The 24,565-nt window shown below is 41.0% G+C and overlaps 1 protein-coding gene across 1 annotated transcript in view; it reads right to left on the bottom strand.

Moving 5' to 3' along the window:
• The window catches only part of LOC124133074 (probable G-protein coupled receptor No18), a 114,472-nt gene extending 100,113 nt beyond the window's left edge, over nucleotides 1-14,359 (bottom strand). Inside the window, exon 1 of the mRNA XM_046497302.2 lies at nucleotides 13,612-14,359. Within this exon, the coding sequence (XP_046353258.2) occupies nucleotides 13,612-13,860 (249 nt within the window). The 5' untranslated portion in view covers nucleotides 13,861-14,359. The remainder of the gene's footprint in view (nucleotides 1-13,611) is intronic.
• Nucleotides 14,360-24,565: the final 10,206 nt, after the last annotated feature.

The raw sequence follows: 24,565 nt of genomic DNA, 5'->3' as shown, positions 1-24,565 counted from the left end.
GAACATCAAAGAAAGATGCGTAATCATCACCAACGTGGCATTACTGATTTATAAGTATGTACAGTATATCAGCAATCAAAATTGAAATTTCCCTGATGCATATCAGACATTAATACCAGTAGTTAATTAAATTTATTAACAGTAATTATCAGTAAATGAAACTAACTAGCTTTAACGATGAAGGTTGCTAACCAGACTTCAACACCCAAGGTGTTTAGTGAGAATGGGCAACGTAGGTCAACAAGTATGACGTATATCGGTTGACAGGTGCTTATATTGGTCAACACGGGTTCACCTGGGTCGTTCAGGGCTGTGAAATCGAACGCATGCAGTAATTCAATATTATTTCGACGTGCCAACCTAATATGGGAAAGAGTCCTGACGTGACAGCTGTCGTAGACATTTCCCACTTTCGTGGATATTGTGTGAAACTGGCTTAAAATAGTTACCTATCACCATGGTCGTCCGAAGCAGCCAACTTGGATCGCGCGGTCAAGCTCCGTGACATGTTAATTACGTGTCATCATTCCCCGACCGTGTGGTACTTTGTTCATGATATCACTCACTGGTTGTCTGGTCCAGACTCGATTATTTACATACCATAACTGGAATATTGCAAACTGTGATGTAAGACAAGAAAGAAACAAACAAAGTACTTTGACGGAGCCAACTTGAGACGGTATGGTACAGAAAGGTTAATAATGGAACGAATCATGGATGGACTGAATCATGGATGGACTGAATCATGGATGGACTGAATCATGGACTGAATCATGGAGTGGAACCAGGGAGGAGCGGATCACAACTGAATATACCCACAGGATATAACAATACAAACTGTTCATAAAACAGTCATTGTCATGTGTTTGTTTGTCTTTTTGTTTAACGCCGCACTCAGCAATTTTCAAGCTATTTGAAAGCTATTTCGTGATCTCCAGGAAGCAATTCCACTGTAATTAGTTATCTAAGAGGTTGAGTCTTCTAGAATGTTTCAAACTGATAAGGACACTAATCCTTCATTGCCCACTTATGCCACGAAACCCCTCATTTGTTGGTAGATGAATGTTATTATGACACGATCTGAATACACTGAACGCTTGTTCATGGTGTTGTTAGTTAACCCTTAATGAATTTACGTGCTTTTGTTTAAAAGACACCAGAACAGTTTGGTAAAATGAAGTGATTCATACGTGACCATATAAAGCTACTTGCAACGTATCAGTCACGTCACTTACATGATTTGTTTGTTTGTTTGTTCTTTAACGCCGCACTCAGCAGTATTCCAGCTATGTGACGGCGGTCTGTATATAATCGAGCCTGAGACACACAATCCAGTGATTGATATCATGAGCATCGATCCACGCAATTGGGATACGATGACGTGCATCAACCAAGCCAGCGATCCCGTTAGACGTCTCTTGCTGAAGACCAATTCTAACCCGGATCTTCATGGGTCTGTTTTCATGTGACAACAATACAGTAACTAATATGAATAAATATTCACGTGAATTTAACATCATACTTCAAACAGTGTACATCCAATCACATCTCTTTGAGACATAATTACTTTTTTTCTGTTCAACATCCCTTGATCGTACAATGTGTGTAGATTTAGACCGGGGTTCTATAAGTTCATCAGTTCTTTGACACTTTTGATGAATTTCAGCTTTCCTTCAAGGACATTTTTGCTTAAAGCTGATCTCTAAATGCCATGTATTGTGCGAACAAACACCTAATTTACTCGGCAGAGACATATCAGTACAAACCGGGAGGCAAGCCTCCTTCTGAGGGTTCAGAGAATCCATCAAAGTGATGTCGAGATGAGCGTATGTTCGCAGGCCTGGCTACACGCTACCTAGGCAATAGCTGGGCAATTCTTCGCGGCTATTTTCTTTTAATTTAAACGAGTGATATTTGACGTCATTTCTCATCAGCGACATAGACTAATTCCTTATGAGTGAGTTTGTTTATCGAGGTTTTGAATAGTATTTCAATTGCGGCGTGTAAATCTCGCGTGGGAGGACACACCATTTAGTCGTCGACGACTTATGCTCTCGAGAAACACACAAGCATCAATATCACGCTGCCAGTCCAAGGATCATATTCTGAGCCAGTGTGGGATTCGAACTATTGATCATCAGATCCTGGTACGACTAATTGAGGGACCTTTGACGACCCCTAATTTCTCATCAGGTTGTTTTGTCTTCAGACTTGTCACTGTTTAGATGAGGTGTGGTTAAGTGGGACTTAACGTCGAGTTCAAAATTATTGCATTTATACAGTGAGTGAGTGAGTTAGTAAGTGAGTGAGTGAGTGTGTGAGTGAGTGAGTGAATGAGTATGGTTTAACGCCGCTTTTAGCAATAGTGTTTCATAAACACATGCTCATTATATAGTCGGGATCGTAAAATCAAATCGAGATTTCTTATGAATATTCTTTTAATTATTATGAGGGTTGATTGGAGTTTCAGTTCCTAAAAGAAACTTTGAAATAGTCCTTTGGCAAAATTCAAACAAAAAGATCATTTCGATTAAACACAGTAATGGTTTTATTTTTTGTTTGTTGTTCGTGCGAACTTTCGGATCGACTCATCCATCAAAAAAGAAAAAATTGGCCTGGCCTGAGGAGCCTCAATCATTGGTAAACTACGGACGTGTATTGTATCTGCTTTGTTCACTCAGGGGGAGAGTAAATATATGAATAACACATGATGAATACATGTCACCAACGGGGCTATGGAATCTGTGATATACCAACTATACCAAACTTCAGCATTATGTCATCCCAAATACACGCACGCACACACACACATATATATATATATATATATATATATATATATATATATATATATATATATATATATTTACGTACATACGTGTTTTCGTCTTTGGTCAGTCATATCACGGTGCGGGGGGGGGGGGGGGGGGGGGGGGGCGGGGGTTGCCTATTTAAGTTTACACGTAATTAGGTGTGTGTGTGTGCGTGCCAGCGTGCGTGCGTGTATGAAAACTGCGTAGATATGACATTATTTTTTGCTTTCTTCTGCTGCAAAATGGCAACACAAACTTGCCAACCTGTTTACAAACTAATGTTGCACGTGTGAAGCCGCCTTAATATCCCAGCTACGTGACTAAGGCCTGTTAACAATACAGTCCAGTGACCAATATCCTGAACAACTGCCAACGACGTCGGGCTACGATGACATATTATGAACCAACTCACCCAGCCTGACCACCCGATCCATATGGTGGCCTCATACGACCAGCAGCTGTTCCTGGAGACGAAACTCGGAAGCCCCATGATGGCCAAACTACGTTACCACCTTGGGAATCGAACACAGTTTTTCGGTGTGACGAGCCAATGCTTTAACCACCAGGCTACCAATCCGCCGCTGTGCAGATGAGATTATCGGAGAAAATAATTTGGTTTTGCTGATGTTAAATCATATTAGGTCATTAGGTAACATCAAAATAAAATCATACCAAGCAAACGTTCGTTTGTATCACATGCACACTAAAACGGATTTCAAACATAAAAAAATTAAGACACGTGGATTTACACAATGTTCAATTTTCTTTGGACGGGAAAGTCTTCAGCAAACATGATAACACAATAATCTTCACGTTAGCAATGTCGAATTTTAACTATTGTGTGCTGTTTATGAATGGGTCTACACGAATCATTACAAGAACATGAACAAGTGTTTTTTCAAGGCGAAGGTCGCGTTATCTGTGAATGAACTTCCTGGAGTTGCCAACTGCTTTCAATTCCTATAAATTGGTCCAGGCTTGGGGGACAGATAACGAATTGGACGTGATCGACTCTGCCTGATTTCACGTTCTCAGAGACAGTTTGTGTCATGCCCGCTCTGATAGACTGGTTTGATAAGGTAACGTCGATGGCAAGGACCAACTTAATAGAATCACAATCTCTTTTATGGTGAACAGAATGCGCGTATGATGAGGAAATTAACTAACAATTTAATAATCGTGAGCCTAATTCCACCGGCCAACAGGGCTGTAGCGGTCTAGGTAAGTAGATGGTCATTCATTAGATCTTCTGATTCTAACTGATGGCGCTCTGTTCCGTGAACTCGTTCTGGCCTTCTTGTGAAGATGCTGACTGGCATTTAAGGACAGCCGAGAGCCATTGCTTCTTTCCATCACGCTCTTGTCCTGGATACAGGAACGTGGGTTTCATAACGACAGTCACGCAACTCTTTTTCCTAGACGTTCTGCAATGGTGTCATCACGTATCTGGATAGCTTTTCAAAGCAGCTTTTAAACCAACTCACTCACGCACTGTCTGCATTTGTCTCAGTAATATAAAACGTCAATACCAGAAAATATTCAGTTATCCGACGAAACAGATTTCATTTGGCGTAAAAGCAAAAGAGAAGTCAAAATTATATAACTGGATCACTGAAAATTAGTATGACACCAGGTGTTCACTAAAAGAGTAACGTGCTCTGTCCTAACCGTAGCACCCACCAGTCACACAATCTGCATAAACAACAATTCGCATAACAATGCGAAGATACACCTATTCTTAATATGGCTTTGCTTACGGCTCTAACACTAACACGTTATCCAAAAATAAATCCTATCAAGAAAGCAGTATTACGGCAACCAAGTAAGCTTGAGTATTTCAATACCTTTTATTCTGATGTACAGACAGAAAGAAGTTCCAGAAACCAACAAATATGGCGTTTTCTTGGTAATATTTCGAAAGGGGCTATATCAATACCTAATCATATGTCAGGAACTGAAGCAGATAGGCCACAGGTTATCTGTGAGAGCATTGACCTAGAATCAGACCAAAGTTCAGGTATAACATTTATTAAACTGCATACCGAGTTTATTTTTATGTAAATGAAACTTGAAAGAACTGGTGATAAATGTGATTATGACTGTTTAACCACCACTCATTCCTGTAACAGTTTGTAAAACGTAATCTGTGGTTGGTAATTGTGTGGAAAAATATAAAGGTTTACTGAAGACTGGGATGAGAAATGAATAAACAACCACATGATCCCTACCGTGTTTCAAAAGTTCTAAATTTGTGCACAAAAAAGCAATTTTAAAGATGAGATAAGAAAAGATACCCTTTTGTAGTTTTAAATCAAATTATATTGTCAAATATTCAAACCATGCAGTAGGATTTTTGAGTGCTGAATAAGAGCCAGTAAAGTTCATCTTTGTATATAATATCGCCAACGTAAGATATTTCCAATTGAAACTCAAACATATGTTGAAATCAACTGAGAGGTATACATGTAACTCCTTCGGCCTTGCAGTTTGTAAGAACTGCTGACTATGGTTGAAATCCATATGCCAGAGCTTTGGATGCATTTGAAAGAATCGAAAGATACTTCTAGGAAAAAATCGTTAAAGCAAATTTACCAAAATCTTATTTCTTCAGACTAACACATTTTATTACTGTCAATAATGACAAAAATGAGAAGCAGATTTTACGATGACATTATACCGTTTCTGCAGCCAATCCCTTAGAGAATTCAAGCAGAATGTCATCTGCCTGCTCATGTCCATACGAGGATTGCACGATTGAGGCTAAGCCCCTCATTTATCAGCTTAAGACGAGAGGAAAGAGGCCTAATCCAATTTTGCTATGCTTGGCTACGCATACCTAACTGATTTCAAATTGCTACAAACCCTATTTCACGTTATAGCGTTAAAAGTTAGTTAGCTGCCGTTTACAGGAAATTAGCAGCATTTTGTTTTGAAGCGCTCACGGCCCCAATAGCTGGTTGCTTCGAAGACTCGATTTAGCGACCTAGATCACTTAGGGAGCACTCCAGAACCATTGGCAGAGTTAATCCTCCAAGGAAACTGGAAAAAGCAATTCCGGTTAAAATGATTGAATTTATTTCTGGTAAGGGGATTTATTTTGATCAGAATGTCTCGAGCTCTGTCTTGACAAGAAGTTTCAGAATTTGAATGTTTGTATGATGGTTATTTTGTATTTCGTCGAATGCCCACAAGGTGCGTTATACAAAACGTTCCGTGTCCCTGTACATTTATTATTACGTAAATAGCTCATATTGATTAAACCTCAAGGACACTACGACGCTGGAGTCCGGACTTTATTTAAACAGAAAGTCTATATCTTTTGAACCACACAAAGGAAAACAAAGCTGAAAGGGACAGAAAATAATTAGAACTTGGAAAATATACTACTGAACGTTCAGACCAGAAAAAACAATTACAGAACAAAGCGGAATGCAATGTGTTAACTTCAAACGAATTCAATAAATCAAACTTCAGATGAAAGCAAAGGTAATACAATATTTTTCTCCAAATTCTTTTCGATCTTTTCACAGGTAAACAAGTTGTAACTGACACATACGGCATGGCAAAAGGAAAGCTAAGGTTACTCTTAAGTATGGCGGGGGCACGTGTGGCCCAGTCGTCTAAGGCGCCGCGATTGGCTGTGCAGAGTTGCGTCCCTTGGGCACGCCAGAAACCTATGATTATGGGTTCGAATCCCCGTTCCCCCAAATATGATTCTAGTGCTCGTGGGTTTCACCAAATTAGTAGACATCTGAGATCTGCATCACTTCGGGCTTTCCTCCCACATTAAGCTGACTCGCCGTGATATAACTGGAATAATGTTAAAAGCGGCGTTAAGCCAAAACTCACTCACACACTCACTTAAGTATGGCGGTTACGAGAGTGGTGGCGCTGGTACCCTGTAGCTCAACGTTCACCAAGATGGCAGATAACCCGATGTGATACTCTCAGCAACAAACCGGTGCTTGTGGACTTCGCCGAAAGAAAATATTTCATCCTATATAAGGCTGACGCAACATCTCTAATTAAACATTCATGCAGACTTCAAAATAATATTATACCATTCCTCTTTTGGTCAAATGTTATAAGTATAGGTGACGCTAATATACTGGTAGAATGCTGTATCTCATCTCAATGCAACATTAACCTGATCGGCAAAACTTGCGTCTTGGAATAAATATGTGTCCTGTTCATATTTGCAAACGAGTTAGTTCGTGTCAGGAAAGCCCGTAAATTATGTCTTGGATTTTTACCACTCTGGAGCAATGAACATGGTGCTGACAAACCAAAAACCTATTAAGGGGGATCTGAGATTTGAACCTACGGTCATAGGTTTGTGGCACGTCTAAGGGTCACACGGTGTACAACCTAACTCACTCACTCATCCTTGGGGTCGCCACCCAACAGTAGTCTTCTCGGATGCCAAGCGAGAGGTTCCGTTGGCCTTGTCTGACCCTAATCCTCAAAGGGCCCTTTCACTATGACAAATGTTATATCTAACAAAGGTCTGTAAACATGTCAACCAATCACAATCCAATACGAGACAATACAAGTGATCAAGTCCCTTAGGGCCTTTAAGCGGTATTTAACGATCCCGCTACATCAAAGTGATCGTTATACAATTGTCTGTTCACCGAATGAATACAACCGTTCTCATATCAGGAACAGTCACTCCTATTTCGCATCGTCACCCGACAGACAAGAATAATAGTCGTGTTACATTAATAATAAACACAAGTCGGAGTTGGGTGATGTCTCTGTCTGCTAAATATACACACAGAATCATAGCGAGACGAACTTAGGGCAGAAGCTTGCTTATCTCCTCAGGGTGTTCCATGTGCGAAATGACGGCCATTCTCAGCGACGCCACATTGTAACCATGCCTCATAGCCATGGCTTTGAATAGAGACTGTATTCTCTTGTGTTGACGTTTCATATTTGCTACAGCACTGCGATCACTAGAAACGCCCACCCACTGCGATACTGCATGGATTGAGCGTAACGAGAAATAGTACGTTTACATTCGGAACTAACTGGCCTAATATAATATGGCGGGTGGTGCTATCTGGGCGCATTATTGACTGGTAGTAGCTGCATAGAAATTACCACAGGTGTCTGGGGTTATCAATATATATGAATCAGCGTATTATTCCTATGTATTTGCTGTCTTTGTATGTAAGATTATTTATTGAAATTGAACACGGATCGAAAGAAGAAAGCATTGACGAAAATGTGTCTTTGCTAAACTGGTTTTCATAATTTGAAGTTTCTTGTATGATGAGAGAACATGATTGGGTAAGGTCGTACTTATATCGTAACATAGGCATGAATCAAATTTTGTCATTTAGTCAATATGTATTACCTAGCAACATCATTATACATTGACGCATGGGATGTCAGGTGTCGCTGTAGTGCATTATGGATGGTATATGAGAATATCGCACAGACAAAGATATCACATATACACATGCACACGCATAATCACAAATGCATAAAATTATACAGTTCATGAAGTAGAAGATACATAACAGTTTAGGTTCTGACACGGAATAAACTGTATGTACTACATACCATTGACATTCATCTTCTATATGGTTTACAGTTAAGCATGGCAGTACACGCATACTTGTTCATTTTACGATACAAATAAACGCTGCAATGCTGATATAGTTCTCTTAGCAGTTCTCAACCAATCTTGACTCTTTCCATGCCAATCGTGGACCACAGCTGCGTCGTGACTTGAATAAAAGCTAAAGTTGCGTAAACCATTCATTAGCTCACCTACTATCTATCAATTTAAGACTCAATAATGTGATGTCTGTATGTCATTTTCCATATATACACCTGAAACCTTTTCGCCATTAAAGCATATGCAGAAATGATTGATAATAATCGCGGAAAGGAAATGTCACCAACGGGGAATACATTACTTCTCCACAGCTGATACTGAATTATATAATTTGCTTTGTGAGGTAATTTATCATTTCTCAAAATGATATTCAAGTACAGAAAAACTACGTTTGTAACGAACACGCTTATAACAAACTGTCGGATATAACGAACTGTTTCGTTTGGACCCGGGCATTTGCTCTATGAATGCTATATATATATATACTTATAATGAAATACGGTAATAACGAACTAACATCAGTGGTCCATTCGAGTACGTTATAACCGTAGTTTACTGTATGTATGAACGTGAATGTGTCGTCCCTATTATTCTTAAGATGATGATGATAGAGTACGTGAGAGAGAGAGAGAGAGAGAGAGAGAGAGAGAGAGAGAGAGAGAGAGAGAGAGAGAGAGAGAGAGAGAGAGAGAGAGAGAGAGGTTTTGTTTTCATAACATTAATATTTTCCACAGTCATGGTGCAGAACTATTTTTACAAATACGGTGTCCAAAGTCTTTTAGTGTGAATCGTTAATAATGAAAGCTTTTAGTTTTTCAAAGATGAAAGCTGTGATCATCCAATCAATACGGCCATGCAGAAGAAAACTGCACGTTAGCATGGACATCCAAGGCTGCTGCTCGCAACACCATCAACATGCCGTCGCGCATCACTACAAGCCGTATCTCCAGGCAATGGCCATCCAGTTCTCAAAGAGTGATTCAAGAGCACACATGGGCCACTGGCGCTTGGTTTAAATCACTCTTAATATTGCAGAACCATCGAATGTTAGCATGTGGGCATGCAGACCCACGCCACCGCCACGCATAGATCATGCATTTATGGCATGTTTATGGTCGTAATAGCATGATGGATTTTCTTTTCCAAATGTCTTCAAACATAGGTTCATCTAAATACGCATTGATTATCTGTGTCCATCCGTTCAAATATACATAGTGTTTATGCGTATGGAATGTCAATACTGTCGATATATCGGTAATATATAACACTTAGCAACGGTATATATAATTATCGTATTACTATTTAGCCTGGTTTGTTGACATTGTTAGACAACAGATATAAAATGGACTGGCTGCTTGTTTCGACGTGATGACCACAGTGTATTGACTATAAGCTGCTGATGTACATGTGTAATATTAGCATTGATCAGGACGGCGTATTTTAGATATTTATGGAGTCAAGTCTAATAGTGAATTTCAGAATAACTTATCATCATCTTGCATCAGAGCAGTTGGTAGCCTATTGGTTAGAGCCACATATCCATTCCTCATGTCGAAGGCCAAGGTTTGATTCTCTACATGGATACAATGTGTGGAGCTCATTTCCGGTGCCCCGCGCTGTAATTTGCCTACTTAAACTCATTCATAAACCAGGTAAAGAAGAATGCTGACACGGATTTGCTGCGTGTTACTTCTTGGTGCTGAATGTTGCATATCTACACGTCCATTTTTACGTTATTCAACATTACGTCATTTTTAAGTGGAACGCATTTTAGTGACGTCAATATGTAACAAGATACAGTAAACTACGTTTATAACGAACACGCTTATAACGAACTGACCGATATAACGAACTTATTTTTTAGTCCCGACCATTTGTTGTATATATGCTGTATATACGCTTATAAGGAACTACGGTTATTACGAACTAAAATTAGTGGTCCCTTTGAGTTCGTTATAACCGTAGTTTACTGTACTTGTTATCTCACTGTATAGATCTGACTGATCGATTCCTGCTACACTACGGTGACAGGAAAAGTGCATATATGTCGAATACGTACAATATAAGGTTGTTCCGTGATAGATGTTGCTTTATGTTGCCGCGATCCGCCACACGTGGCTGAATGTTGGCGATTTTACTGAATATTGCCGCTTTCGTAAATGTTATTGAACTGGATCGTTGTTCTAGCGTCAGTTTGTAACTCAAAAGTTGCGCTCGAATCTCTATTATTTAAATCTGAACCGAGGTTGAAATACAAATTCAGTACCTGCCATACTGCAAACACGGAATTGATACTCTGATCATATGCCATGTATTACCTTTTCATAAGTAGCCTCAGTGATAGTACGTTAAGGCATTGCAATACTTTCATTTCCAATCTAGAGGATTAAAACATCTTGGTATAGTCTTTGTCGAACAGACTGTATTTCACCAATATATTACTTTAAAAATCATACCAAACATGTTTAATAATTAAAAATATTCAATATGGATATAAATAACAGAAGAAATTCCTGAGTATATTTTCTTAACTTTTAGATTTTCGAACACACCAAAATGTGCCAAGATGATTTACGTTTTAATAAATATAAAACGTTAACGCCAGAGAACAAGCAGCCTTGGCAACCCATCGAAACAGATTCCACTGGACGTAAAATGATATGAATAGATCACTGAAAATCAGTGATGACACCAGGTGTTCCCGAAAAGGGGAAGCATGTCATGCCCTATGGGTTACACCCTCCAGACACATTTGCAAAAATAGTAACAAATTATGAATTAGGGGCAGAGGGGGTCTCGTGGCTTAACCGTTAGCTCGATCATCACGGCAAAGGAATCAGGCTTGAGTCCCAATATGTGTGAAGCCATTGGTGTCCCCTGCCGTGATATGACTGGAATAATACTAAAAGTGGCGTGAGTAAGGATTCAAAGCAAGATATAGAACTCTACAAAGCGTCAGTCTTACAACGAAATTCATAATCATATACAGCCGTGAAGATCCTTTAGCTGTTAGAATTGATATTCAGCAACCCATGCTTGTCGTACGAGTCGACTAACGGAAACGTGTGGCCAGGCTCGATGACTTGGTTGATGCATGTCGTATCCCTATTGCATAGATCGATGTTCATGACGTCAATCATTGTCTGGTCCAGGCTCGATTATGTACAGACAGCCGTCATATAGCTGTAATATTTCTGAGAGCGGCGTTAAACGCCAAACAAAATAAACAAACAGAATCATAAAAAAATACTGAATCTTATATTTTTACAATACAGGCACAAATTCATAGTAAAATTACGCGGTCATGTTTAGAATTCATGTTCGTTAGCACAAATCAGTCTTGATATACAATACGAACCACATCAACGCCTTAGAGACTGCTATTAGATTGCTACTACGTTGATGAGGAGAGGTGTGTGATTAGTTGTCAGAGGGATTAACACGTGTTTTCAGAGTGGCCGTAGACATATGACCGACACTAACTACACCAGATCAAATGCAGTAGATTACAGGAATGCCAACAAGTATGGATTTTCCGATTGAACCTTCAGTGTCTTCACAAGACATTTTGATCACGATACTCGATACTGTAAGTTACGGGGGCTAATAATTGACTCAAGTTGTTCGCGGGATAAGAAGCGGGATAAGAAGCGAATAGAAGTAGAAGAATCGTGGCGAAAATGGAGATGTTTTCCTGTGTTACTATTTCTGCTTAAACCTCTACAGCTATATGAAGAAATAATATCCCTGGTTTGCGTTTTGTAGCAGATACACTGGTGTGATATTATTGATGCATGTTCCATTGGAGAACCAATTCTATTCTTTGACATTTTATAAATAAATGTGCTAAAATAGGCGACACATAGTACCCTAGCCATTATTTCTATATTGTTCAGGTCTATCAGAATAATATATAAACCGCGAAACCTGTGATTATAAAGTGTTAGACAGGTATTATTCTATGTATTCCCTGAGTTACAAATTTTATATAAAACATTCCTCCGAATAGAGCAACATATGGTACATGTATACTTGTCCTGACAACATGCCCACTCACTGATGTAATTAAAACTTAAAAAACTTAAAAACGACCATACAAACGCAGATTCATCTACTTAAATTCATAACCTTCCTAATTCATATTCATGTATGTATCATATATACATGTATTCGTCTACTCTTTAAGGTGTAATTTAGAAGTAGTAAACACACTATTTGATCACCATGTTAATTCTGATAAAACCACGTGTTAACACATGGAAATGTTTAATCTAGGCAAGATAGGCTATGTCTTACGATAAAAACCCAGATACCAAACACTTGTAATACCGAACACATGTGTATTATGGGCAGTTTTCTATGCGCTGTTAGTATGGAAGCAGGAAAGCGAAGCTCCACCGAAGTAAACTGGAAACTTGTCATTTGTGGACATAATACGTATCACTGGTTTTCGTAAAGCATTGCCAACAGTAGACAAAAATTATCCTCCCGATTTCATAATATTATATTTCTAAAGAATACGCATGGTTAAATAACACATATCTAACACGAATGAAAGTATATCCATTTGTGTTTCATCGGTACCTATTTCATCATATATTATTAAATTAGACAAAGACTTTTTCAGCCAATGTTCGTCTCTGGAGGGGTCGAATGACAAGTGATATTTGAACCTGTGGAAAGTTCAGAAACGGTGTTTCATTAGTGTAATGCGAAGACATTAGACATTAGGATCATGACAACAGATCGTATGTTATTTTAACAGCTATTCCTTCAATGTCAGCACAATGTCGGCTTGTTATAATTAAGAAAATGTTGGAAAATATGTACACCCGATACGAGCTCGACATGCAAGTTGAGCACAGCACTGTATGTCCAGAAGACATGAAAATATTTTCTTCCTTATTAATAATAAAAAAAGTTTTTCAATCGATTCCGGAAATGAAGGGAGCTTTCAGATCCAGGAATATGTATTTACGGTGTAATAAATGACTGGATTGTAGATTTCACAAACTATCTGGACGGCCATAGTGAAATACAGAAACGCAGCCTTTTTATTGCACATATATGTATTTGAAAAATAAACAGTATTATATATATTGTGTATATTTCCTTGCTATAAACTACATTACCAACGAATATACAAAGTTATACCGTTCCACCACCTACCGTCTGGAGTCTCTTCTCTGTCCTGACTGCATGTAGTACCATGGCGTTTCCAACTATTGTAAGAAGACACAGAATAGTCAAGACAGTGCCTAACGGAATCTCGGTCCAGAGGTCCCGAGCAAGATCCTCTCCCAAATCTGAACCGTTCCAGGAACCGTTCCAAGAACCGTTCCAGTCCCAATCCCCTAGCTGGTCAAAAAAGTAATCCGTAGGAAATGTGACTGAAGTGTAATCAGAAGTGGACTCCATGTCCTGTCAGCTAACCCCAATCTTTCCTCATCGAATCGGTGGGACCATCACCTTAGATGCTGAAACAGGTAAAGAAACCCCCTTTCCTATGGCGTTTTCGGGTTCCTACAACCAACACCTGGAAGTTATCCAAGATTACCGACAAAACCTGAACCCCAGTAGTGCTCACCACAAACTTTATCCATTTGTTGCAAGTTGCTATGAAAACGTCTGTAAGACATTTCCTTTCACACAAACGCACTCCTCAAGCAGCGGGATATGTATTGATAAAATTACACTTTTCCTTCTTTGTGTATAGAAAGCAGAGGAGGTAATGCGCTACGAGGCAGTACACATATTGTTGCCTATTCCTGCTCGCTAGGCTCGTGTTGAACGAGCGCCCCGGACTTACTCGTTACTCGGAGTGACAGCTAGCGGTGGTAGGCCGCGGATCGATACATGGTGATGGATTCTGGGTGAGCGATGTCCATCCAGACTGGTCATTTTGCAACTGGAGGTAGTGGACGGATTACGAGGGGAGGACAGTCCTTGGCACTTGCCCGTTACGTCTCACCTCAGCATCACCTGGTGCAAGTATTGATCTCCTTTTCAAAGCCATTCTTAAACAATAACCTATTCTCAAGAGGTATAATACATGTCACGCTTGATTCTCGGTGTGCTCAACAAACTACACGCCGTCAAAAAGATACCAAAGTAGGTAAAAACAAAACGTAATTACAACGAGGTCATAAGTATGAGTAGGTCAAGTGAACCAACATTGCATGTGAAGATTTGTGAGCGAACACGCTGTGAGAATCCAAGCTAAGCACTGTGTTGTAAATGAGCTCATTGGTTTCTAATTAACCCATGTAAGCATGCATCTGGTACTCGATAACAAATCCCTCGATGGTAAACACTGACTTTGATAGCCCATCCCTTTTAAATGTCACGGGTCTGTGGTGCTCTATCTTCAGGCATGATTTCAGACAATTCCCTGACATTTTTGTCCTTATTGCATAAATTTTACCAAAGACCTAACCTTTATTTATATGGTTTGGCACCATGTTTCATCGTTTACACAAGAACTGCAGCAGTGATGTAGAGAGGCATGGCGTGTAAACGTAAGGAAGCGATTCTATTGACTCTGTTTCCACTGATTGATTAATGAAGTCGTTACGTGCGCCGTTACGGCAAATGAGCACACAGGTACTGATGGCTGCTCGCAAGCTAAGTTCACTCCCCTTCTTGTAGGGTTCTCGATTTAATACCTTCTGCAGGCATTCTTGATCTTTGCTCACAGCTCGGTAGCGATGATTATTAGGCTGTCTGTTTTCAGACCGTCCAAAAATATGAAATTGTCATTGTATGACAATCTAGATTATCCGATTTTGTAATCTACGTGATGACGACATGTCCTTCACGTGTACATAAAAGTGACATTTCCCTTTCCACAATCATAAGAAATCTTTGTCATAAGCAGAGTCCTTTGTTCCTATATCAAAAGCATGACTAACTATAAAAAAATGTGCATACCAGGTGTATCACAAACGATTTGATGAAAAATAAGTGTTTGTTTGTTGTTATAGTCAAGCTATATGACGGCGGTCTGTAAAAAATCGAGTCTGGACCAGACAATCCAATGATTGACATAATTAGCATCGATCTACGCAATTGTGATACGATGACATCAACCAAATCAGCTGACCTGACCAGCCGATCCCGTTAGTGGTTTATCCCTCTGTTAACATGAAATGGGCTTTACACATTGTTCCCATATGGAGAATCGAACCTGGGCCTTCATCGTGATTGGCGAACGCTTTAACCACCAGGCTTCCCCACCACCTCTTCAATGACGTTATGGTGACATCACCCACCATTTTAACCTACATCCTAAGAATACAATGCTGACGTTCCGTAACTAAATCGTTGCGTACCAAACAACTGGTGCCAGCTTAATGCGCCGTGTCCAACGTTCGACACAAAGTGACAAATTCCAGATGCGGTCTGATGCAATGATTAGAATAGTATCATACGACTTAGTGACATCGTTTAGCATCTGTTATTACTGTGTATAATATATTGTCCCTTTAGAACAGTAGGTAACTTAATTTCACTCAGGTCGAGAATCTCGGTAGAAGTTGGACAAATGAGATTACGTCATTAGCGGACACATTTTGCGGATTTCGTAATACGTGTAGAGAATTAATATAATTTTTTTCTTACATTGAAATATGTATTGGAATTGAAACATTATATTTGGTATATTGGCTTGAGATATAGAATTGTATAGTTATTTGAAATAACTGCATTAAAATATGTAATGTCCCTAATTAATTGCAAATTCATTCGTCTACGTGGGTACTTATCCATTTCCTGTCTTAAATTAAAGCGGTGTAATGATGTTCTGAAAGTATTAATTTTCTTGCATAGAATAAATTATTTTCAAGATTAAAACACAGTATGCACCCTACACTTTATGATATATTTGGACTCCAGTTTTGCCGATACATGTCAATTCTCTTCCTTATTATGTCATGTCATGTCCAGAAGTAGCCAAGTGCATTCATTTCAAGTCCACGTAAGGATCATATACAGGCTCCAGCAATGGTATCAGACCACCAACACTACAGATGACCGACCACGTAGTGGAAGACCAAGGGTCACCACCCGACGTCAGGATCGTCAGATTGTGCGACAGCATCTTCAAGGTCGCTTTGTTACTACTGCGGAAACTGCTCGACAGACCATTGGAACACACCTGCGACACATTAGTGCGGACACCTCCACTGTCACAGGCCACACCTAGGTAGGACCCAAGAGAGAGAGGGGGAATGGCTGACGACGTCGTGGGGAACGTTATTCGGATGCTTGTGTTGATGAGAGAGATTCATGGGGTGGTCCGAGCATTATGGTGTGGGGTGGAATTTATCTTGCGCAGAGGGTCGGCCCTGTTGTATTCCAGAACATCGGTCTAGGGAGAGGCAATGGTGTCACGGCAGCTCGGTAATTGATCAAGGCCGATAACTGCAGCTGAACTGCGTCAGGCGTTCCTCAGAGTGTGGGCTCAAGTGCCTATGGCCTTCATCAACCGCCTCATCCATTCCATGTATCGACGTTGCACGGCAGTCATCAATGCACATGGCGGACACACGAGATACTGACTTGTGATGCTATTTTCTCAGAGACTGGTGTTGTGTCTCAGGTTAAGAACATTTGACACTTTAATTACAACCTTGATGATCAGTTTTGCCAAGTTTCATCTTTTTGATATGTCTCAAAGTATGTTTACAGTGTTTGGACAAATAGAAAATCTCACCCGAGTGTCTTTTGATGAAAGTGGAAAAATTCAGAGGCTTGCCGAGGTTTTTTGTCACTTTTATCAACGAGTGTTGATATATTTGATATCAAAAGACACGAGGGTGAAATTTTATTTATCATCCAACATCATTCTTTCAACTTTTTCAATTTGTAGACAGTAATTAGCAGTGTCTTCAGTGTAAAAAGTACTGCAAACAGCTTCAGTAGCAGAGCCATTAGTGATGTCATTTTATTGTCACGTCATGGTGACCAATGACGTCACAATGGTCTGCAAAGCATTGTGATGTAATTTCATTGAAGCGATATCTACCGTGTAGATATCGCTTGATCTCTTCCAAGCGATATCGCCTGTGGGGGCCAGTTTTGGATGATAAATAAGGTTTCTCATATACCTATCCATGGTGACGTTTCTTTTGCGGTTCACTATATATGGAAGCATTAACGGTTTGTAGTCTTGACCAGACAACTATCATTCGTGTTGTGACAACAGAAGGGTACCCAAGTGGTTAAAGCGTAAGTTCGTCACGCCGAAAGCCTGGGTTTAAAGCTCCACATGGGTACAACATATGAAGCCCGTGTCTGGTATCTCAAGCCCTGATATTGCTGGTATATTGTTAAACGTGGTGTGACATAACACCAAAGTTGTAGTCTTTCCAAGTCAACATCTAGCATCAAGATGATGTCTGCATTCCTTTATAGGTAGCAGCATCCAAGGGAACTCCACATCTCCTTTTTTTTCCAAAATTCGCCTTAACCACGTTTTATTTATAGCATTCGTCACAAGAGATGGCCAAGGTGAAGTTGAAGGTCGACAGTCCTTCGGAACCTGGCCATATTTCAACTCATTGTCACAAAGATTTAGACAGATTCCAAATGCGCCTGTTTAATGCATGACCTTATCAACCCGGGTAACTGGTCCAAATTGCATTCTCAGCTCCCTAGGGAGAGTAAATCAAACCCGCCTGTTAGGCATAGAATGTTCGGCATTAACATTACTATACCCAGCGGGCATACATTCGCTGCTGAAAGAACAGAGTCAATTGTCAAACAAAGATACGTGCCAAAATAGGGACACAATGACCATGTCTTTTAAATAAACTGTGTTCCTATGTAGGGGAGGATGAGAGACCAATTGTAGACGGGGTGTATCATTTCTAGGCAAACGGGCTATAGGTGGAGAGATTACACCGTTAGGAAGGACGTTATGGGTGTCTGTAACCACAGACTCTGATGTCAACATGGAGAACCATGTTTGTTTGTCGTTTAACGCCGCACTCAGCAACATTCCAGGTATATGACGGCGGTCTGTAAATAATCGAGTCTGGAACACACAATCCAGTGATTGATGTCATGAACATCGATCCATGCAATGGGGATACGATGCCACGCACCAACCAAGTCAGCGAGCCCCACCACCCGATCCCGTGAGTCTCCTCTTGCGACAAGCATAAATGCAATTTACGTCAAGCATGGGTTGCTGAAGACCTATTCTAACCTGGCTCTTTACGGATCGAGAGACCAATGAACAGATGGACAAACATACGGACTCATGGAATGACTGAGGTACATACAAGGTGGAATCGAACAGACTGACACTGTTAATTCAACGCTTCCGTATAAACATTCATCTTGCTATCCTTTCGCGAGTAGCTGCAAGATTGCTGATGCAGCCTGAACCAATAATCTCTCACTCACTCATTTTCCACCCTGTTTATGAAGCATATAGGGTTAAGAACAGGCTCCAGCATATAATAACAGGTAATAACATACTTTTCGTACCCATATAAGTTAAGATGATAAAAAGATAAAAAGGTTTGACAACACGTGGTATTCTATCTTTAGGGTTCAATATATAACATATAATATCAACAATATTGACACGTTTAAACCATTCCAGGACTAAGAATGGACACTAGCCCGTGGCTATAAATCAGCTTGGTTGCTGGTTACTGGTGCGACTAAGCTCTAGTTGTATTAAACGTTTGTGGATCAATGCAGCAGTATCACGTCAATGCATCAAAGTAGTAACATTGGACTCAATAAGATATCGATGATACGTATTCAATATATCCTTTCAAATCATATTGGAAAACATGTTTTTTATTTCGGCTATACTGATTTTTTTCTTGGTAATCGTTGATCAGGAAAATATCAATATAGAATGGAGTTACTGAGATGTCACAGGAATATGGGCTTTATGTATATAGAGCCGACAATGCTATATTGTACATAACTTTTTCAACGCTACAGTACACGTTAGGCAAGATCATGCAGTATCAAACTACTCAACATACCCAGTCAACACGCCACGCCACGCCACGCCACGCCACGCCACGCCACACCCAACCAAAGCACACAACATCACACAACACCACAACATCACACAACACCACAGCACCTTATCCTCACTCCAAAGTCCATGCCCACACTAGCATACTACACCCGCTGTCCTTCTAGGAGTGAGTGAGTGAGTATGGTTTTACGCCGCTTTTAGTAATATCCCAGCAATATCATGGCGGGGGACACCAGAAACTGGCTTCACACATTATACCCATGTCGGGAATCGAACCCGGGTCTTCGGCGTGACGAGCGAACGCTTTAACCACTAGGCTATCCGACCGCCCCGTCCTTCTAGGAAGGGTGGTTACAAAGTTCAGATCTATGAACCAATCTCATTAAACTCAGATCTTAGTTCTCGCTAGCGCTTAACAAAGATCTGAGGACATCCCATTAAGGGTCACGTCAGATCGACCTTGCGCGAACTTTGACCGACCAGTGGAATGACCAATCAGAAGGCAGCTTTCTCGTGCTTTACGGCACAAATTCAAATTGGCGACTACGCTTCGAAACATATTTTGACAAATTCTTGATTACAAATTTGAAACCTGAACAAAAGAACATTGTGGAATGGCTATTAGATTATATGGATTCAGTCGTTAAACCCGTAACTATCGTTCGGAATACCCCGTGTTAAAACTTTCGAGATTGCATGATTAGAAATCACATTCCGACTGTCACTTTCATAATCTGGTAAGAGACGCTCTGATTGGTCGGATGAGAGGTCGTTCTGACGCGACCCCTAATGGGATGTCTTCAGATCTTTGTTTGGCGATAGCGAGAACTAAGGTCTGTTTTTAATGAGATTGACCTATGAACATGAAGCAATGGCTTTAATTTGCTCAACAAAACCTGGGTCAGTTTCAAAACAACGTACATTCTCATGATCTGGAGAAGTCCTGATCAAGAGTTAGAAACATTGGAACCCAGCGTGCTTAAACTTTTGTCATGCCCAGTTCGTTCCTGAGAATGTACCGTCTCAGTGGTCTGGTGGAAGGGCGTCCACCAGGAGAGCGGAGGGTTGGGGGTTCGAGCCATGGCGCGTCATACCAAAAGAGGTTAAAAGATGGTACTTATTGTTACCCTGCCTGGCACATTAAGGGACAAAAACAAGGACTGGTCGGCTCGGAGTCAGTTTTCTGTGCCTGAGTGGGGTATTCAAGTTACATTGTGGTATCATATCTCAGTGTGCTGGCGCTATCAAATCGGCATCAGTCCGGACTAGTTCAAGCCCGCACGCGCACACACACACACACACACACACACACACACACACGCACGCACGCACACACACGCACACACACACACACAACACACACACACACACACACACACACACACACACACACACACACACCTCACCACACCACACCACACCACACCACACCACAAATCGGCATCAGTCCGGACTAGTTCAAGCCCGCACGCGCACGCACACACACACACACACACACACACCTCACCACACCACACCACACCACACCACACCACACCACACCACACCACACCACACCACAAACACACACAGATATGCATGAACGTCTCTAATTACATACAATAATATTGAACGCGACGTTAAACCCAATTTCACCTCACCTCGCCTCCTCAAAACGTTCACAACTCATGAAACATGCCTACTTTATTGTACATGTCACGTGCGGTTGGTCCTTGATCATCACTAATCACGCCATGTACCTTATCAACATTATCGTTACTTTTGGCAGTTGACCTTGACTTCCTGACATTGGATCATCTTCGAGGCTCTCTCTTCCCCTGTTTTTGAACTCCGTCCCACCTCTTTACAGTGGCAGAGGAAGGAGCATCACACCCTACAGTTGACACCATATCCTCATCATCCGGCTGTTGGAGTTTCAACTGGAGATATTTGATGACAGCACGGTGGCCAATTCCGTCATTGTTTTCTACAGATGATACCTTATCACTATGGTGCCTGCAGAAATATGCTGCCTGGTTGTGTAAGCATCTTAATAAAAGCAAATTGTGAAAGTACCATACACCCTTTATAGTTAGGTGGGGCGTTGGTGCCCCCGATCACATAACACCGTACGGGACCCCAGAACCACTCGTCATACCATGTCTCACCCGGTCTATCCACAGGTCACGTCAGGCAATAGCCCACTAAGCTAATATCGAGAAGCACCCTGAAGATGTAAATATAAAGCGTCAAAACCAGTTTCGATTATCTGACGAAACAAATTCCATTGGTTGTAAAGGACAAAATAGCAGTGACACCAGGTGTTCGCGAAAAAGATAAGCACACAAGGGCGGATCTAGCTTTTTGAAAAGGGAGGGGTCTAAAATATCAAAATCCTCCCAGATAATTTTACTTCCAGCAATACACTACATTGGGTTTTCAAAAAGGGGGTGGGGTGGGGTGGGGTTTTGGGTCCGGACCCTCTTGATCCCCCTCTCCCCCTCCCCATCCCCTCTGGATCCGCCTCGAGCACGTCCTCGAGTTATATAAGGACACGTTTCCAGTTTATTTACATATTGAAATAGAGTGCTTCATGTCATACACGAACGCCTAACCAAATGGGAAAGATAATAATTTTCTCTTCCCATTATTGATGTTCTTGAAAGGTTTTGACAGCCGTTTAGCTGGGGAACTATTAGAGGCAGATTTCCCATAGCACATTATTACGTGGCACCAATAATGAGGAATTAGTATGTCTTTATCCGCCTCAGTTAGATCCGCTGGAAATGCGCTGAATGATTTCTTCCTTATTTCTAAACACCACATTTCCGGCCGGGCGCGACCACGTTTAATGATATTCAGGCCATAGAGCCAGAACGATAAGGCGCCCATTATCTAACAAAACTTAATTCAAGAACCTATGGTTTGTAAATGTTTAATTTACATACACATTTTAAGTATGGATTTCTTCCGCGCTCCATTCATCAATTACTGTAGATGGATGCAATCAGAGGAAATCAAACATCAGGAATAATTTATCCATGCCAAATTGCTGATCAATACTGTAACAATCCGTTCTTACTGCACAATTGCTATTTCAATAGCTATATTTCTTTGATAAACTGATTACTGGAGCAGTATCACGGTCGTCTTGAAGTAAGTGGGGACTCTCTGCACTCCTTGACTCTCGGCAATATGGCCTCGGTCGTAGAGCTATAGCGCCGCGCAAATTGAACCATGGAGCTCACAAAGCAAGCAAAGTTATTGGGTACGGTATATAGTGCAGGCTCTTGCACAAGAATTAAGCAAATGTTATGTTCGACAAAGAAGAAGCTCTTGGGGGAATTAATGTATAAAAAGCACAGAGAGCCTATGTTGTTTCTGTTTTACCATCCTGGTTTTGACTTGCAGTGCACTGAAATATAACTCCTTTTCATTTATGAAAGGTCAGCATTTTCCACTAGTGCTTTATTGATGAACGTTGGTATGTCGTAGGGCTTGTGTTGTTAGTTTTCCTTAGAGCTACCGTTACTTGATACATGGTAATTTTCATATTTTTTTCTTTTCAACTGTTGTATCGATTTCCTTTACAGTGCTTGTTTGAAACTGATCCAAAGTCTAAGACTATAATGGGGTACGGGTGACCTAGACGTCTGAGGAGCCGCCATTCTTTGTGTAGCTGTGTCCCTCGGGCGCCACAGAAACCTGTGATTGTGGGGTCGAATCCTGGTTCGATTATGTTTCTAGGTTTGTCGGCGCATACCATGCTCGTAGGTTTCACCAAACTGGTAAAGGTCTGAGACCTGCATCACTTCGGGATTTCCTCCAACATTAAGCTGACACGTCGTGATACAACTGGAGTTTTGTTCAAAGCGGCGTTAAACCCAACTTATGATCACTCACTCAAAGACCATATACTATAAGGGGCGGTCGGGTAGCCAAGTGGTTAAAGCGTTCGCTTGTTACGCTGAAGACCCGGATTCGATTTCCGACATGGGTACAATGTGGGAAGCCCATTTCTGGTGTCCCCCGCCGTAATATTGCTGGAATATTGCTAAAAGCGGCGTAAAAGCCATACCCACTCGCACACTCACTCACCCCATATGCTATAAAGACGCTAATATTTTACTGCTTTAGATATTAGATGCAAAGGGCAACACTGGACGACGGTAAAGATTTTGTTATACAATGAATTACAACAAGGTTGGGGCACTGAAAATGAGGTGAAACAGGGTTTAACGTAGCGTTAAAGATTACAAAGCGACGTGCATGCACGTCTGTGTGTGTTGTGCTTGTACTAGTCCGGACTAATGCCGATTTTATAGTGCCAGTCCACTGAGACACCATGCCGCAATGTAACAGGAATACCCCACTCAGACACAGTATACTGACTCCGAGCCGACCAGTCCTTGTTTTGGCCCCTGAATGCCTACCGCCAGGCAGGCTAACAACAAGTAGCATCTTTTGGTATGACGAACCCCGGACCTCTCTGGGCGGACGCTCTACCACTAGACCACTAGACCACTGAAAATTAACTGTGTTTAGTTCATCTACGCTGCATTTTCCATAACAGGAATAGAAACATTGCTCTTTCATATTGCAAACCAACACTTAACCATTTGGTGCCCACCGGTCAAGGAACAGACGTACAATAAATTCAAGGGTACAATCTCCAGTTATAATTGACAATTACATAGAATAGAACCCGATCATATTCTGAACAAGGTAACACAAGGTAAAACCAAAGAATCATATATACAGAAGCGAATCGAGATTCAATGCCGATTATAATTAATCCACATTAGTCCAATGTATGCCCCCCCCCCTTCTCTCTCTCTCTCTCTCTCTCTCTCTCTTTCTCTCTCTCTCTCTCTCTCTCTCTCACACACACACACACACACACTTGCACATCATCCAAACACAACACCTTGTTATCTGAGTATGTATATAAGTGTGCTTCCTTTATTGCGTTGATGACCGCCTCCGTGGTCTAGTGGTAGAGCGTCCGCCCGGAGAGCGGAAGGTCCGGGGTTCGATCCCCGGCCGCGTCATACCAAAAGACGTTAAAAGATGGTACTTGTTGTTACCCTGTCTGGCGCTCAGCATTAAGGTGCTAAAACAAGGACTGGTCGCTAT

Source organism: Haliotis rufescens, unplaced genomic scaffold, assembly GCF_023055435.1.
Source record: "Haliotis rufescens isolate VD_foot unplaced genomic scaffold, xgHalRufe1.0.p SCAF_23, whole genome shotgun sequence".
Taxonomy (NCBI): Eukaryota; Metazoa; Mollusca; class Gastropoda; order Lepetellida; family Haliotidae; genus Haliotis; species Haliotis rufescens.
Note: the sequence above shows the minus strand (reverse complement) of the source record. Positions and strands in the feature narration are given on the sequence as shown.